Below are 19,293 nucleotides of genomic sequence, written 5' to 3'. Positions count from 1 at the left end.
GGAGACTCACAGTTGCATTTGGTGAGTTTTAGGGGAGTCCTCTCTTCCCTTCAGCAGTCTTTTTGTTGGTACAACGGACTGGAGGTGGTGCCTCAACTGGTAAACTGCCAGACTGTTACCAGCCGCTCAATCTCTCCTTAGGCCCCTCTCTGTCCACAAGTCAAACGTGTTTGCACTTTCCGTTGATTCGGTGGGTTTCTGAAGTCGTAATAGTCCTGCCTTGTTTCGGTCCCAGGTGATCTTCTTTGGTGTTCTTAGTTGACCTGGGAGAGGAGAGGAGAGAAACACCGATGAATTAGTTTTTTATTGTTCATGTAATAGATCACTATAAACATAAGAACTTAAAAAAAAAACAGAATTATCATACAGTTCTGTGAGTTGAATGTCTTCGACAAATATTTATTTACTTATTTATTGACATAGAGAAATTACTAGGGAAGAGGGAAATAGAAAGAAACATATTCAGCTCTGCTACACTTGGGAAATTTATGTGTACAGAGGGGACCCAGGTTAACATGTTCATTCTCCCAAATGTGCTATGATCCAGTCTCTTCCTTGACAAGTCTTATAGGGTTATAGTCAAGATACAAGCAGGGTCGTATTCCCTTATATAGATTCTACTGTATGTTATCCCTTGCTTTGTCAGGTTTAATAATTAAATTCTATGGGGGTTATAATCTTAAGGACTTCTGTTACTTTGTTGGCCATAAACTGGAGACAACCTTTGAGTTCTGTTTTATAAGAAGAAATCAAGTGTGAACTTTGGGTAAATTGGTTATATTCCTGTGAAATGAATGTTAAATTTAAATGTCTATTCTAAAGTTACCTTATTCTTAATTTTCCTCTGCCATGTAGTACTATGTGTTTATCCACCATATAGGTGCAACACACACAAGCACATCATGAACTAATTATTGTTGAAAGAAATCACCCTGGACCCACTAAATAGGATAGTTTGTATTATTTCCACTGAAACCAGTTTTGTATGTTAGTGAGTAATATATCATGCTGGGGGCATTTGACATCTTATAAATTAATTAATCTTATAAATAGGGTACAAGAAGAGAAAATAAATCTTGTTGAACTACTAGTTCTAAAATTTCAGGAGATAATTATCTCACAGGTTGACCCCAGAACTGTACCACATTTGGAGAACAAAAATGACTGTGAGGAAATTTACTGCTTTAAAGTCTAAATGTTTTCATCTGTAAATATTGTTTCACAAAATAATATGGTTGTGTTTCCATTCTGATCTAGCTTTTTTAAAAATACCTTTTATTCATGGTTTAAAAGTGATTTACAACAATGAGGGTCTAGCTCCACAGCTCTCCCACCACCAAAGTTCTGTGTCTCCCCCTTAACTCCCTCATAACCACCATAGTTCTCCCAAATCCTAGAGAGTAGTTGATTTCCTTCCTTCCTTCCTTCCTTGTTTCCTTCCTTTCCTAATTTCTTTCTTTTTATTTATTTATGCAAGTTTTTGTGTTCAGTTCTGTTTTCTACATGTGAGTGAAACCATCTGGTAGTTTACTAACTTCACCAATCATAGTCACCTCCAGTTCTATCCATTTTGTCCCAAAGGACACAATATTGTCTTTTTAAACTGCTGAGTTTTACTCCACTGAGTATATGTCCCATAAGGTCTTTATCTAGTCACCTGCCCATGGGCAATTAAGTTTCTTCCATATTTTGGCTATCAGGAATAATGCAGCTATGAACATGGGGTGCTTATAGCCTTTCAAATTAGTGTTTTTTGTGTCTTGTGAATAAATACCAAAAGTGTGGCATTACTGTATCAAAAGGCACTTCTATCTTTATTTGTTTAAAGATGCTCCACACTATTTTCCACAGTGGTTGCACCAGTTTGCATTCCCACTATCAAGAAAACAAATGTCCTCTTTCTCCACATTCTCATCCACACTTATCTGATGTAGGCTTTTAAAATAATTTCTAGGACTGTTGTGTGAATGGGGCCAGGATATGCAATCCTTTAGACATTGAGGCTTGCTCACTGTAACCTCCCTATGCACTTGCCCCAGACTTCTGTAATTATGTATCTTTACCTCAGCCTTTAGCTATGTTTCTTTTCCTCACACCAGACATTCTTTTTACATCCCTCTTGTTTATTTATCTTTTGATGAGATGTATTAACTATAAATAGCCACAGATGTTTTTCTTCATTATTCTACTTTCATTTCAAGTTCTCTGTGGCTCTTGCCTTACAGATATCTCCTGTAGCCAAGAGGAGAGAGTGTGTTTTGTGGTTGTTTACTCAGCTGGCCTGTCCCCTAAGCTCAAATCTGAGTCTCTCTCCTCATCTTGTTTTCCCCCAAACCAGTTGCCATGGTGGAAATAGCATGTACCCATCACTGTTTTCTCTTTATTGCAGAACCTCGATGCTCTGCATGATCACCTCGCTACTATCTACCCGGGCATGCGTGCACCTTCCTTTAGGTGCACCGATGCAGAGAAGGGCAAAGGGCTCATTCTGCACTACTACTCGGAGAGAGAAGGCCTTCAGGACATTGTCATTGGCATCATCAAAACGGTAGCACAGCAAATACACGGCACAGAAATAGACATGAAGGTAAACGCTTCTGTATGCTTTTCTGGACACAGGTGACATATGTGTGATGAAAATGTATAGCTGTCAATTTCTTTTGAGAGTTTTCTGCCAGTAGACTTCTACTTGGCCTTGGAATGCACTATATAGTATATATATATATATATATATATATATATATATATATATATATATATATCTTCCTTGTGACAACAAAAATTTCTTTTTTTTAAATTTTTAATTTATTCACTTTCCCTTTTGTTGTCCTTATTGCTTGTATTGTTGTAATTATTATTGTTGTCGTTGTTAGATAGGACAGAGAAATGGAGAGAGGAGGGGAAGACAGAGAGGAGGAGAGAAAGACAGACACTTGAAGACCTGCTTCACTGCCTGTGAAGCTACTCCCCTGCTGGTGGGGAGCCGGGGGCTCGAACCGGGATCCTTAAGCCGGTCCCTGCGCTTTGCCGGTCCCTGCGCTTTTAACCCTGCGCCACCGCCCGCCTCCCTAGAAATTTCTTTCTTATTGGGCATAGCTTAAGACTGCACAGAATTTGGTTTGCATTACTAGTGAGCACATATCAGTAGGGAAACAGGATTCATGCCTGCCTAACCAGTGGCTTACAGATGACAAAAATCCAATAACATGAATAGTTATATTTGAAGATAGTATATGTTTAGATCCTTTATTAATCATTATTTACTTGTATATTTTTGTATATCCTTTATGTAGATTTTAAAAGGATATTTTTGGTACACCTAGTTAAGTGCACATTACCATGTACAAGGACCCAGGATTGAGCCCTGGGTCCCCAATTGCTGGGGGAAAACTTCTCGAGTGGTAAAGCAGTGCTGCAGGTCAGTTTCTCCCCTCCCCCTTCTCTATCCCCCACTCCCTCTCAGTGCTGCAGATCAGTTTCTCCCCTCCCCTTCTCTATCCCCCACTCCCTCTCAGTGCTGCAGGTCAGTTTCTACCCTCCCCCTTCTCTATCCCCCACTCCTTCTCACTTTCCTTCTGTCCTATCAAATTAAATAACTAAAGTTTAAAAAATGGATATTATTTTGTGCATAAAGAGAAGTTTATTGCACCGGGAATATATATCATATATATATATGTAAATATATATATATATGTAAATAAAAAATTTCACTGTTTGAAGACTTTAGTTACTTCATGAAGGAAGCCAGGTCTCAGAATTTACAAATTATATTGCTTCTTTTTCTTTTCACCAGAGTTATCATTGGTGCTCTGTGCCTGCACAATAGTTCCACTGTTCCCACTGACCATTTATTTTCTTCATTTTTTTTTAAAGTAGAGATTTATCCAGAAGGAGATAGAAATGAAAGAGATAGATAGATAGATAGATAGATAGATAGATAGATAATAGATAGATAGATTGGGAGAAGAGACACCTGCAGCAATGCTCCACCACTAGTGAAGTTTCCCCCCTACAGGTGGGAAGTGAGGCCTTGAACCTGGGTCCTCTACACTATAAAAATGTGCATTTAACTCTGTCTACCACCACCTGGCATCAAAATTATATTGGTATTGACAATGCACACTGTTATTTTGGGTCATAATTCCCAAGTATTTATATAGTAACTGTACAATAAAGGGAGCCTTAGTTTTTCTAAATTTCTGACACAGTTCCTTCCAGTTAACTTGCTTTTTATGTTTTTGGTGTGTTCAATCTCAAGGATCTCTGCAACGTAAAGTTTTAGAGCAGTGGGGAGAGGGAGATCCCATTTCAGTTTTCATTGCTAATAGGAACTCTCATGGGAAGTACTTCCTTAGGTATTGTTATATTCTAATACCTATGGAAAGTCCAGATGACAATACAACACTATACAACATAAATGTTGTGATATTAAATGCAACTTACTATAAAAGCCTTTCATATAATTAACCTTGTAATGGCATGATGGATTTCCATTTTATTTTCTAGGTGTTGGTGTCAACTCTATTTTCTCAGCCATTAACTAGGGCTTGGTGACTTCATAATTCCCCCATTTCTGGCCGACATTTTTTTATGGGGGTGGGTAGAGAGATAAGGAGAGACACCAGTAGCATGGATCTAGCACTCTTAAAGTTTCCTCCCTGCAGGTGGGGACTGGGTGCTTGTGAAGTTTGACCTGTGAAGGTGAAGGCTGGGGCTTGAACCCAGGTCCTTAGGTGTGGTAATGTGTGCAGTCTACCAGGTGAGCCACCACCCTGCCCCTAATTACAATTTTTTTTAAAACACCAGCACTATGCATGACATAAAGACAAAAACAAGGAACTATTTTTCAACATTAATTTTTGAATTTTGAAGACTAAGTACATATATATATATATATATATTAAAACTGATATTCTAGTGATAGTCTGTTATTATCCCATGTCCCATGTAACACTATGATTGCACTGCTCCTGGCAGTCATTTGACCTATTTTTTTCTACTTTTTTATTTGATAGCACAGAGTGAAATTAAAAGGAAAGAGAGGGAGAGAGAGAGAAATACAGAGGCAGAGAGAGAGAGAGAGGGAGAGAGAGAGACAGAGACAGAGACAGACACCTGCAGACCTGCAGAGCTGCTTCACAACTTCATGAAGTGTCCTCCCTGCATGTGTGGAGCTGGAGCTCAAATCTTGTTCCCTCCACATGGTAATATGTGTGCCTAACTGATTGTGTCAGCTCCTGGCTACCTACCTACATGCTCTCATTTTCTAGTTGTAGAACAATAAAGGGTGGCTCACACCTGGTTGAGTGCATATGTTACAATGTGCAAGGACCCAGGTTCAAGCCCCCAGTCCCCACTTGCAGGGGGAAAGCTTTGCAGGTGGTGAAGCTGCGTTGCAGGTGTCTCTCTGTCTCTCTCCCTCTCTATCACCCCTTTTCCTCTTGATTTCTGGCTGTCTCTATCCAATAAATAAAGATAACTAAAATAAAAAATTTTAAAAAGAAAGTAAAAGCTATACCTGAGAACAACCAACAAATGCCAAGAATTGGCAAGTGTTGAAGGAGTGCTGCAGGTCTCTCTCTCTCTCTCTCTCTCTCTCTCTCTCTCTCTCTCCCTCTCCCTATCTTCCCTTCCCCCTATTTCTCTCTGTCCTGTCAAATTAAATACAGAAATGTCTTGAAAACATTAAAATCATCTCTAGTTAACCCTCTAAATGCAATTCTCAGAACCACTTCATTAGTCAGATATTTTTTTCTTTTATTTTTTAAAGAATTTATTTGTTTATTCATGAGAAAGATAGGAGGAGAGAAAGAAACAGACATCACTCTGGTACATGTGCTGCATGGGATCAAACTCAGGACCTCATGGTTGAGAATCCAATGCTTTATCCACTGCACCACCTCCTGGACCACAGATACATATTTTTCTTCTTTTTAATTTTGTTGAGGGGGTTAATGGCTTACTGTATCAACTTTAACACATCAACACAACCTTTCATCATCTCTTGAGTAGTGTCTAGGATCGCAACAGGATCTGAATGTCCATCCTGCCTTTTCCCTCCTTCCCCAAAGCCCTTTGCTTTGGTGTAATATGCCACACCCAAAATGCGGATAACTAACATCATTATTCATCTTCGGATACTCAGGTTATTCAGCAAAGAAATGAAGAATGTGACCATACTCAATTTTTGATTGAAGAGAAAGAATCCAAAGAAGAGGACTTCTATGAAGATCTTGACAGATTTGAAGAAAATGGTACCCAGGAATCACGCATCAGCCCATATACTTTCTGCAAAGCTTTTCCTTTTCACATCATATTTGACCAGGACCTAGTGGTCACTCAGTGTGGTAATGCCATCTACAGAGTGCTCCCCCAGGTAAAGTGACACTGTCTTGGTGACTGAAAAAGACCACAAGAATGCTATTGGTATACCCAGTCATTCATTCAGTTAATCCTTTGACTTGCTTTTCTTTTTTAATATTTTATTTACCTGAGAGAGAGAGATAAGGGGAGGAGAGAGAGAAGAGAGAGAAAGACCAGAGCACTAGTGGCTCAGCTCTGGCTTACGGTGGAGCTGGGGATTGAACCTGGGACCTCAGCCTCAAGCATGAGACTCTTTTGCATAACCATTATGCTGTGTCCCTAGCCCCTGTCCTTTGACTTTCTGTTAGAATCTGTGAATCACATTTCACTTAATATAGTCAAGTATATGCATATGGACAGGTGAATATGTATATATGCCAAGCATATTTGAGTGCACTATGACTTTCCCTCTGATAGCTATTTACTTTCTATGTTTATCATTTTTTTCTGAGACAAAATTACATGAAAATCATGTATCTGTTTATTGAGCAAATTGGTAACATGTGCAGTAACAATCAGCTTTCACTCATGTATTTATTTCAGTAAGTACTCATTGGATATTTTCAGAAAATAACTTTCAAAATCAAGTATTGGATTTACTAGTAAACTTAGCAATCACTACAGAGGGAAGTAATGGAGATTATTCTGGGGTTGATCGAATTTACTGGAGATTGACATGGGATTTAGTAGAAAACATCAAAGAGCAAGAGTTAGGATATGACAAGAACCTCCACTTGCGCCATTTACCACTTAGACCCATTTGTAAAATTGTTCTATCACCTAACAACCTTTGTATTTGTAGATCCCCTGTGTCTAGAGATACCTCTTGTTTATAATTAAGATGATTAGCCCAAATAAAATCTGGTAGCAGAATCATTGATGAGTTTTGGGCTCATGTGCTAGCCTCTCCTGCTTTGTATGCCCTTCAAACCATTGTATCATCTTCAGCTTAGTACTTTGCTACACTTCACACATTTTCTTTTCACTATAATGTGAGTATATAAAGTGCATGAGAGGCCCAGCAAAATAGCTCACTTGGATAGTATGTTGCTTTGCCATGTGAGCCAGGGTCTGTGCCCTGAGGCCCCCCTCCCCCACTATTACATTGAAGGAAGAGATGGTGCTATGGTATCTTTTGACCTTTATACTTCCATCTAAAAAAATCAATAATAATTAATAGTAAAAGAAAAGAAGGAAAACACATAAGAACATTTACTCCTGTGACTGGGCCATTGTATATAATCTGTAGTTGTTGTTTATGGTATTTAATCCTCTCTTGAAAAAGTCTATGTGCTCTGTCAAGATCTTGATACTGAAATTGATACTGGTCTTTGCTATCTCATACTACATTTTAAGAAATGAATCTCTTGGGGAGTCGGGCTGTAGTGCAGCGGACTAAGCGCAGGTGGCGCAAAGCACAAGGACCGGCATAAGGATCCCGGTTCGAACCCCGGCTCCCCACCTGCAGAGGAGTCGCTTCACAGGCAGTGAAGCAGGTCTGCAGGTGTCTATCTTTCTCTCCTCCTCTCTGTCTTCCCCTCCCTCTCTCCATTTCTCTCTGTCCTATCCAACAATGACAACAACAACAATAACAACAACAATAAAACAACAAGGGCAACAAAAGGGAATAAATAAATAAAATAAATATTTAAAAAATTTTAAAAAAAGAAATGAATCTCTTCTCTGAGAATGCATTTCTTGTTTGCAGTGATGCATTTGAATGCTAGGCATGTGAATCCATGCGACTACTTGGTGTACACTTAAGCACCGGGTTATATGGGCACTGAAGTAAGCCCATTGTCAATGTAGCTTTCATACAACATGATTACATTTTCTATGTTAAGTATTAGTGAGTTGTTTTAACCTGAAAATCAACCTCAAGCTATAGAACATTATTTGCATTTTTCAAGTCTTCTTTTCTTTCCATCTACATCTCAGCTCCAGCCTGGGAACTGCAGCCTTCTCTCTGTCTTCTCCTTGGTCCGTCCCCACATTGACATTAGTTTCCATGGGATCCTGTCACACATCAATACAGTCTTTGTACTGAGAAGCAAGGTAATCGATGTTATTTCACTAAATATAAGTAAGGTGTGCTGCCATTTAGAAGCGTTCCAAAGGGAAGAATGGACTTTAGAACATCCTGAGATGCAGAACCAGAAGAGATCAAAACCAAACGCCGAAGGGAGTTCTTGTCTTTCACAGGCAGTGCCACTGATGTTTAGTTTGTCTGCAGAGTAGTGAGATATTTATCAGCTGACTAGGATCAATAAAAGTATTTGAGGCTGGTCTAGTAGAACAGTCCAATTTTATATAGTAATATTGGACTGTCTTATAACTTATACAGCTGCAATGTCCTATTTTAGAAAGCATAACTGATTTATTTCTTGTCCCACTGGAGTTATTTTTGAGATTTGGTGGCTCAACTCCATCATTGACAGTGGCCATTTTTCTTCTTCTTTTTTTCCTTAATCCCCCCTACCTTCTTTTCTTCCTCTCTTTCTTTTGATAAAGGTATGAAACAGTGAGAAATAGGGAGAGAAAGAGAAAGAGAAAAGGAGAGACACTTGCAGCACTGCTTTACCACTTGTGAAGTTTCCTTTCCTACAGGTGGTGACTACAGATCGGAACCTGTGTCCTCTCACATGATAATTTGTTTGTTCTACCTGGTGAACAGCCACCCGCCCCTGAACTGATACATTTTTAAACTTCACTGCAATCATTGATTTATTCTTCCTTAATATATGTTATTACTGGTGCTTTGTCTGCAAAAATATATGTGAAAAAGTTCTCATTCAGTTGGTAATTTGAGTAATACCCAAATATTGTAGTTTCTGTTCTTGGGACTGGGACAGTAATAGTATCCTGTGCGATACATTTGTTACCTCTTACAGTCCCCCCGAAGGCCTTACCTACATGTGCTTCAGACATCCTGAGCTAAGTGCTTTCAGTTCTATGAATGAAGGGATGGATGGATGGGCATTCAATAGATGTGGCTCTTGTTTGAGAGAACCTAATACTAGATATTGTATCTATATGGGAAATACAGAAGTAAAATTCACGGGTGTTTGAAATAACTACGTGAGACTCAAAGATGACAGTAATTCACTTTTCTGCAGTGTTTGAGAAATAGCCACTCTGCTTACCACCTAGCAGAACTCTAGTGAAATGCCACCTGTTCTAATACTAATTCTCCTGGATGGCCAATGAAGTAAATGTGTCCTCTTGATGAGTGGTCAACTAGGAAGAAAGACACTGGCTTATGGGTATGTCTTGCTTTTCAAGGAAGGATTGTTGGATGTGGAAAAACTAGAATGTGAGGATGAACTCACTGGGACTGAGATCAGCTGTTTACGCCTCAAGGGTCAAATGATCTACTTACCTGAAGCAGACAGCATACTTTTCCTGTGCTCACCAAGGTAATGCTTTTTAGATGAATCATGATGGTCTTAAATAATTTTCTTTAGTTAACAAAGAAATTCAATAAACTTTTATTCAATCATGCCTCCATATTCTGCAAAGTAAATTCAGTTTTAAAACCCTTGCAACATACCTCTCTGTAACAAGGGTAATCTCATTAACATTTGTAATAACCTCAGAAAATAATCATGTGGTCTACTTTGTCATGTCTGAGTCAATCCGTGGAGAATCTAAGCCATTAGATCATGGGAAACCTAAACAGCTTTGGTGTCAGATGCACAAGCAGTTCCGTAAAGAATCAAATGGAGGAAGGGGGTGTGGGTTGGGTGGTAGTGCAGCTGGTTAAGCGCACATGGCGCCAAGCTCAAGGACCTGCGTAAGAATCCAGGTTCGAGCCCCCAGCTTCCCACCTGCGGGGGTGGGGTGGTCACTTCACAAGCGGTGAAGCAGGTCTGTAGGTGTCTCTCTTTCTCTCCCCTTTCTGTCTTCCTCACCTCTCTGTCCTATCCAACAACAACAACATCAGTGGCAACAACAACAAGGGCAACAAAATGGGGAAAAAATGGCCTCCAGGAGCAGTGGATTCGTAGTGCAGGCACTGAGCCCCAGCTATAACCCTGGAGGCAAAATAAAATAAAATAAAATAAAATAAAATAAAATAAAATAAAATAAAATAATCAAATAGGTTGACATCAATACGTTGCCCTCGTGAAGTTACTATGACACCAAAAATCACTGTTCTGATTATTTCTGGATTTGAACTACTTTATATTACAAGTCTTCAGATACCATTTGGATAGGTTATTATATTGAAGGTTACGGAAATGAGGTTATTTTTTAAAGTTTTTTTTGAACCCAGATATACACTCCTTTTTTAAAAACAAACAAACAAAACACCTTTCTCTTATCTATTTATAATTGAATAGAGACAGAGAGAAATTGAGAGGAGAGGAGCAGGTAGAGAGTGAAAGAGACAGAAAGATGCCTGCAGCCCTGCTTCAGCACTTACGAAGCTCTCCCCCTACAGATGGGGACCAGGGGCTTGAGCCCAACCCAGGTTCTTGCGCACTGTAACGTGTTGCCTTAACCAGGTGCACTGCTACCTGCCCCCGCTATACATTTTCTCTTTTTTCCTTTTCCTTTCTTCTCTTTGCTTTTCTCTTTATTTCTTTTTTTAAATATTCATTTATTTTCCCTTTTGTTGCCCTTGTTTTAGTTATTATTGTTGTTGTTATTGATGTTGTCGTTGTTGGATAGGACAGAGAGAAATGGAGAGAGGAGTGGAAGACAGAGAGGGGGAGAGAAAGATAGACACCTGCAGACCTGTTTCACCGCCTGTGAAGCGACTCCCCTGCAGTCCTGTTTTTCCACTTATGAAGCTTCCCCCCCCTGCAGGTAGGGACCAGGGGCTTAAACCCTGGTCCTTGTGCAAGGTAATGTGAGCGTCCAACAGGGAGAGCCACCACCTAGCCACTCATTTGTGTCTTCTCTCAAGTTGTTGTTTTTCTCTGTTATAGATACCACTTGTACATTATTTAGGTGATGATTCAACCTCTTTCCAAAAGGATCCACTTCTGGAAGCAGAGTTTAACTTATACATATATGCATTTAGTGAAAATAGAAAGAAATTGAGTTGGATGGTGGTGCACTTAATAGAGTGTACACATTACCATGTGGAGGACCAGGGTTCAAGTCCCTAGTCCCCACCCATAGGTGGGGGGAGCTTCGCAGGTTGAGCAGTGGACCAGTGCTCCTGGTGCTTCTCTTTCTCTCTTCCTTTGCCTCTCCCCCTATTTCTCTCTGTACTAATTACAAAGAAAAAGAAACTGTTCACTGGGAGCAGTGAATTAATTGTGCAGTCATTGTTTCTTAACACACACACACACATTTGTTACTGGACTCTTCATTTTAATTTTTATATTGGCATGCCAATTTTTACTCTAATTTACATAATTTTACATAGTTTTAGATTTATGTATTTAATTCATAGATTTACATAATTTTACCTAGAACATATGAGAGAGATTTAATTAATACAGAATTCTTAAGTGGAGCCATGTGCATATACTTCATAGTAGAGCAACTACTATTGTGAACTCTCAGAATGAGTTCTCACTAAATAATTCAAAACTAACATAAAAAACAGACATTGTATCCAAAGAATGTGTTTTTAAATGCAGCCATTTCTTCACGGTACAGGTTTTCACCCAGTCAACAAACATAACCATGCTGTTCCAACAGTGACTAATGCTACAAAAATGCATCAGATTCACTTGAAATGTCTTCCAAATTTCTGAAGAAAGATAAGAATCATAGAAACAATAAGCACCAGCAGAAAGAATAGCACATAAAGAACATTTCAGAAAGTCGTGAGGGCTGGGTGGTGGTGCACCTGGTAGAGAGCACATGTTACAGTGTGCAAGCCCGTGTCCCTGCCTGCAGGAGGAAAGCTTTCCAAGGGGTGAAGCAGTGCTGCAGGTGTCTCTCTGTCTCTCTTCCTGTCTATCTCCCCATTACTTCTTGATTTCTTTTTTTTTTAAATATTTATTTATTTATTGGACAGACACAGCCAGAAATTGAGAGGGGAAGGGGGTGATAGACCGGGGGAGAGACAGATAGACACCTGCAACCCTGCTTCCCCACTTGTGAAGCTTTCCCCCTGCAGGTGGGGACCGGGGACTCGAACCTGGGTCCTTGCACACTGTAACACTTATGCTTAACCAGGTGCACAACCACCCTGCCCCTCCTTCTTGATTTCTAACAGTCTCTGTACAGTAAATAAAGATTAAAAAAAAACTTTAGTCATTAAGTACATGTTGCAAATGAGTCACAAGTCTGGCTGTAGATTTTTATTTTTTTTATTTTTTATTTATTTATTTTTTTTTAATTTTTTTTAAATATTTATTTTATTTATTTATTCCCTTTTGTTGCCCTTGTTGTTTTATTGTTGTAGTTATTATTATTGTTGTTGTTGTTGGATAGGACAGAGAGAAATGGAGAGAGGAGGGGAAGACAGAGAGGGGGAGAGAAAGATAGACACCTGCAGACCTGCTTCACCGCCTGTGAAGCGACTCCCCTGCAGGTGGGGAGCCGGGGTTCGAACCGGGATCCTTATGCCGGTCCTTGTGCATTGCGCCACCTGCGCTTAACCCGCTGCGCTACAGCCCGACTCCCCCTGTAGATTTTTAATCACAAATTATAAGGATTATGGAGCATCTTCAAAAAAAAAAAAAACCAACCTATTTCCTTAAAAGAAACATTGTCATTCTTGTTTTAGAAAAAGATTGTGATTACAGAGATAATCAGTGGGAGGGCACAAGGTTTGCAGATGTGTGACCTTGGGCTTGATTCCTGACATCACATCTGACTGAGCAGTATTCTGATTTCTCTTTCATAAAGAAATAGATTTATCATTTTAAAAAATAAGATAATAGAGGCTAGATGATGGCACACTTAGTTATGTGCACAGATTACAGTGCACAGGGACCTGGGTTCAAGCCACTGGTTCCCACCTGTAGGGGGAAAGCTTCACAAGTGGGGAGCAGGGCTTTGGGTGTTTCTCTGTCTCCGTTTTTATCTCCCCCTTCTCTCTCAATTTCTCTCTATATACCCAATAATAAATAAAAATTATTTTAAAATCATCATCATCATCATCATGTGACTGGAAAAATAACACCAGAAGTAACACAACAGACTTTCATGCCTGATTCACCAAGGGTCCCGAGTTTGGCTCCTGGTTCCACTGTAAACTCAAATGAGACAGTGCTCTAGTGAAAAAGGAGAAGGAATCAGAAAGATACACACACACACACACTCAGAGACAGAGACCAGAACACTGCTCAGCTCTGGCTTATGGTGGTGTTGAAGATTGAAATTGGGACCTCTGAGCCTCAGGCATGAAAGATTTTGCAGAACCATTATGCTGCCTCCTCTACCGGATGAGAACATGTAATAATAATAATAATAGTAATAATAATAATAATATCGGGTGAGAACATGTAATAATAATAATAACAACAACAACATTAGATACCACTTCTTTTTTTAAATTTATTTATTTATTCCCTTTTGTTGCCCTTGTTTTATTGTTGTAGTTATTGTTGTCATCGTTGTTGGATAGGACAGAAAGAAATGGAGAGGGGGGGGAAGACCAAGAGGGGGAAAGAAAGATAGACACCTGCAGACCTGCTTCACACTTGTGAAACGACTCCTGGGCAGGTGGGGAGCAGGGGGCTCGAACCCAGATCCTTATGCCAGTCCTTGCGCTTTGCGTCATCTGCACTTAACCTGCTGCGCTACCTACCGCTTAACTCCCTAGATACCACTTCTTTGGTCAAATATCTTAGCAAAATTCCTAAGTTTTCTACATAGCATTTCAACTTAACATGAGATGACATAAAAAAGTATACAGTTTGTGAAAGTGCATTTCAAGTTCACTGCTCGGTTAGAATTGTAAATATCTAAAAGATTGGAATCCTATTCTTTTGTGCAAGTCTGTAATCAGTTTTGCTTCAGTCAGACCTTTTGAAATGGCCTCCTCAGAAGGTGGCAGGATTGTGCTCTTTGGCTTTACTTGAGGTTGGAGTTGTTTGCTCTGTGGACAAGTTGCTGATGTCTATTTCCTTCCTTTCTGTGATAGTGTTATGAATCTGGACGACTTGACAAGGAGAGGACTGTATCTCAGTGATATCCCGCTGCATGACGCCACACGCGATCTCGTTCTCTTGGGAGAACAGTTCAGAGAGGAGTATAAACTCACCCAAGAACTGGAAATCCTCACAGACAGGCTGCAGCTTACACTCAGAGCCCTGGAAGATGAAAAGAAAAAGACAGACACGTAAGAATGTACCTTGTGGTTCAAGATGGACCTGATATTTGCGGCTCTAGTGTAGTTCAGATGGGCAGATAGCCAAACTTAAAAGATACGGAGCTTGATGAGTCTCTCTGATAACATTTCCTCATCACTTAAAAAGAAATTCTTTTTTTTTAAATATTTATTTATTCCCTTTTATTGCCCTTGTTGTTTTATTGTTGTTGTTATTGATGTCGTTTTTGGATAGGACAGAGAGAAATGGAGAGAGGAGGGGAAGACAGAGGGGGAGAGAAAGATAGACACCTGCAGACCTGCTTCATCGCTTATGAAACAACTCCCCCTGCAGGTGGGGAGCCGGGGGCTCAAACCGGGATCCTTACACCTGTCCTTGTGCTTTGTGCCATGTGCGCTTAACCCACTGTGCTACTGCCTGACTCCCAAAAAGAAATTCTATTTTTAGAAACTCAGTTGAAAAGACAAGTAGCATTCTTTAGACTGTTCAGGTGCTGAGGATTTTACTGAACATTGAACTTAGCATTGGCATTGTATTTTAAGAGACTTTTTTTTTTTTTTGGCTTGGATTGATAATTATTTCATTATTTGGTGATTATGAATCTGATAGATTATAACATCAGCTGTAGTAACAATTCCAGCTGTGATGACATGTTGAGAAAAATCAAGATATGAAACTAGTATTTTCTACAGTGTATTAAATGAAAAAAAATTGAACTGGCAGCATGAAGGATAGTACTTAATTTTTTTTTTCTTTTTTGAGAGAACTGTAATAGGAAGTAGGTGAGGAGGGTATCTGAGTCTAAGTAGACACTATTTCATTATGAACTTTATACTCACGCACTACAGACTATTGTATATTTTTGCTTTCAGGTATATATTTTGCCCTAATTTATGGATACATGTGAACATATTCTCTATTTTACGGGACCTGGTCTATATCTAGGTTTTGGGACTTTGTTAGGAAGTGAACCTCCTGGAATGAAATTAGAGAATACTATAAAAGGAAAGGTCTCACCTCAGTAATGAGGGTAAAGGGTTGACATTCCATGCCAACTGTGTCTCTGGACACAGTCTGAAGTGAAGCATACTGAGGTGGTACTCCTTGCATTGATTAGGTTAGGATCCAGGATAATACTTAATTTTAATACATTTACAGAAATATACATCATGCATATTGACCCTATGTACATTTAATTTAAAACACTGAACAGCTAACATTTACAAGAGACATTTTTTCCCTATAGTTATATACTCATTTTTAAAAATGTTTAATAGTGATTGTTTTGCTGGCGAATTGGGTTGATTTGCCTTATTATCAAAAGAACTGTTTCACTCTACTTGAAAATATTGACAATAGCATCATGATTTTTATGTGCCTTGAGATAATACGTGTTATAGTTCCTGCAGATGGCTGCCACGCCTCATAAGCACATCATTGAACTACTTATTAATGGCATGGGTGAAGTTCAGCATTCTGTTTTATGTCCATCATGTCAGTAGCTTCTTAACTCACTACTTGTTTTGACCTGTGTTTACTGAGGTTGGAAACACAATTAGGGTTTTTTTTTAATTTATTGGGGAATTAATGTTTTACATTCGACAGTAAATACAATAGTTTGTACATGAATAACATTCCCAAGTTTTCCATATAAAAATACAACCCCCGTTAGGTCTCTGTCATACTTTTTGGACCTGTATTCTCCCCTTCCCCTGCCCACCCCAGAGTCTTTTACTTTGGTGCAATACATCAATTCCAGTTCAGCTTCTACTTGTATTATTTCTTCTGATCTTGTTTTTTCAACTTCTGCCTGAGAGTGAGATCATCCCATATTCATCCTTCTGTTTCTTTTCTTTTTCTTTTATTTTTAAAATTTCTTTATTGGGGAATTAATGTTTTATGTTCAACAGTAAATACAATAGTTTGTACATGCATAACATTTCTCAGTTTTCCATATAACAATACAACACCACTAGGTCCTCTGTCATACTTTTTGGTCTGCTAATCGCCCCCCCCCCCAGTCTTTTACTTGGTGCAACATGCCAATTCCAGTTCAGGTTCTAATTGTGTTTTCTCTTTTGATCTTTTTTTTTCACCTTCTGCTTGAGAGTGAGGTCATCCCATATTCATCCTTCTGTTTCTGACTTATTTCACTTAACATGAACTTTTCAAGGTCCATCCAAGATCTGCTGAAAACAGTGAAGACACTATTTTTTGTAGCTGAGCAGTATTCCATTGTGTAAATAGACCACAACTTGCTCAGCCACTCACCTGTTGTTGGACACAACCCCTGTGCAGAAGCTTTTTTTTTTTAAATTTTTTATTTAAGAAAGGATTAATGAACAAAAACATAAGGTAGGAGGGGTACAACTCCACACAATTCCCACCACCCAATCTCCATAACCCACCCCCTCCCATGATAGCTTTCCCATTCTCTAGCCCTCTGGGAGCATGGACCCAGGGTCGTTGAGGGTTGCAGAAGGTAGAAGGTCTGGCTTCTGTAATTGCTTCCCTGCTGAACATGGGCGTTGACTGGTCGGTCCATACTCCCAGTCTGCCTCTCTCTTTCCCTAGTAAGGTGTGTCTCTGGGGAAGCTGAGCTCCAGGACACATTGGTGGGGTCTTCAATCCAGGGAAGCCTGGCCAGCATCCTGGTGGCATCTGGAACCTGGTGACTGAAAAGACAGTTAACATACGAAGCCAAACAATTTGTTGAGCAATCATGGATCCCAAGCTTGGAATAGTGGAGAGGAAGTGTTAGGGAGGTACTCATTGCAAACTCTAGTGTACTTCTGCTTTCAGGTATATATTTTGCAGTAGTTTATGGATACGTGTGCACATAAGCTCTCTCTCACAGAAACTGGTGTATATCTAGGTTATGGGACTTTGTTAGAAAGTGAACTACCTGAGATGAAATTAGAGTGTACTATAAAAGGAAAGGTCTCACCCGCGTAAAGAAGCTGAAGGGTTGTCATTCCACACGTGAAGTCTCTGGACACAGTCTGAGGTGAAGCATGTTGAGGTGGCAATTGTTGCGTTGGTTAGGTTGTGATCGGCGGATGCAATATTATTTGGTTTGGATTGGGAGATGCATATGGGAAAGTGGGCCCTATCCAAGGGTTCCAGGACTGGGGGAAGTAGGGGCTCTATAGTGGAGATGTGAGGTTCCTGCTGTCTTAGGGTTCCAAAAGACAATCGATAGTTAATGTTATCATGACATTATTTGTTAATTGGGTTAACTTTGAAAAGTCCTTTTGTTATGGTTTGCTGTACAGTATCCAGTATCTTGTATATAGCTGTGCTATTGGATGCTACTAATCTACTTGGTCTAGGCTTTTGAGAGAGTCCCCGTATCAAATACACAGCCTATATATTAAAAGGATTCAGTTTGTGTTTTGAGAAACTTTGAGACATACAATTGATTTTCCCCCTCTCATATTAATTAACTACTGATTTATATGTCTACATTTTGCTAGGAATGTACATAAACACCATTCCCACCACCAAAGGACTGTGAACCATCCCTCCCGCCCACTCCCACCCCCCACTGGCCCAGGAAGCTACATGTCTACCCCTCACCACTGGGTTTTTACTTTTGTGCCCTACTTACAATTTGATCCGGTCCTGCTTTTAGTTTCCCTTTCAGATCTTCTTAATCAACTTCTGTTGATGAGTGGGATCATTCCATACTCATCTTTATCTTTCTGACTTAGCTCACTTAACATAATTCCTTCTAGCTCTGTCCAAGATGGGTCAGAGAAGGTGGGTTCATTGTTTTTGATAGCTGCATAGTATTCCATTGTGTATATATACCACAGCTTTCTCAGCCACTCATCTGTTGTTGGGCACCTGGGTTGCTTCCAGGTTTTAGCTAGTATGAATTTTGCTGCTATGAACATAGGAGTACACACCTCTTTTTGGTTGGGTGTTATGGAGTCCTTGGGGTATAACCCCAGGAGAGGAATTACTGGATCATATGGAAGGTCCATGTCTAGCCTTCTGAGAGTTTTCCAGACTGCTCTCCACAGAGGCTGGACCAATTTACATTCCCACCAGCAATGTAAAAGGGTTCCTCTGTCCCCACATCCTCTTCAGCATTTGTTGCTGCTGTCCTTTTTGATGTATGCCATTCTTATAGGAGTGAGGTGGTATCTTAGTGTTGTCTTAATTTGCATTTCTCTGACAATCAGTGACCTAGAGCAGTTTTTCATATGTTTGTTAGCCTTTTGGATCTCCTCTGAGGTAAATGTTTTGTTCATATCCTCTGCCCATTTTTGGATGGGGTCATTTGCTTTTTGGTGCTAAGTTTGCTGAGCTCTTTATATATTTTGGTGATTAGTTTCTTGTCTGATGTCTGGCATGTGAAGATCTTCTCCCATTCTGTGAGGGGTCTCTCTGTTTGTTTAATAGTTTCTTTGGATGTGCAGAAGCTTTTCAATTTGATGTAGTCCCATTGGTTTGTTTCTGCTTTAGTCTTCTTTGCAATTGGGTTTGATTCATCAAAGATGTCCTTGAGGTGTAGGTGGGAAAGTGTTTTACCAATGTTTTCCTCTAAGTATTTGATTGTTTCTGGTCTGACATCTAGGTCTTTGATCCATTTGGAGTTGATTTTTGTTTCTGGTGAGATAAAGTGGTTCAATTTCATTCTTCTGCATGTTTCAACCCAGTTTCCCCAGCACCATTTATT

The 19,293-nt window shown here is 39.6% G+C and overlaps 1 protein-coding gene across 3 annotated transcripts in view; it reads left to right on the top strand.

Moving 5' to 3' along the window:
* GUCY1B1 (guanylate cyclase 1 soluble subunit beta 1) overlaps nt 1-19,293 on the top strand; it is a 68,302-nt gene that overhangs the window by 38,127 nt on the left and 10,882 nt on the right. For all 3 annotated transcript variants that reach the window (XM_007535053.3, XM_060178913.1, XM_060178914.1), the window contains 5 exons: nt 2,390-2,587; nt 6,146-6,376; nt 8,302-8,418; nt 9,646-9,779; nt 14,420-14,617. In XM_007535053.3, coding sequence (XP_007535115.1) covers nt 2,390-2,587; nt 6,146-6,376; nt 8,302-8,418; nt 9,646-9,779; nt 14,420-14,617 — 878 coding nt within the window. The remainder of the gene's footprint in view (nt 1-2,389; nt 2,588-6,145; nt 6,377-8,301; nt 8,419-9,645; nt 9,780-14,419; nt 14,618-19,293) is intronic.

Source organism: Erinaceus europaeus, chromosome 19 (genome assembly GCF_950295315.1).
Source record: "Erinaceus europaeus chromosome 19, mEriEur2.1, whole genome shotgun sequence".
Taxonomy (NCBI): Eukaryota; Metazoa; Chordata; class Mammalia; order Eulipotyphla; family Erinaceidae; genus Erinaceus; species Erinaceus europaeus.
Note: the sequence above shows the minus strand (reverse complement) of the source record. Positions and strands in the feature narration are given on the sequence as shown.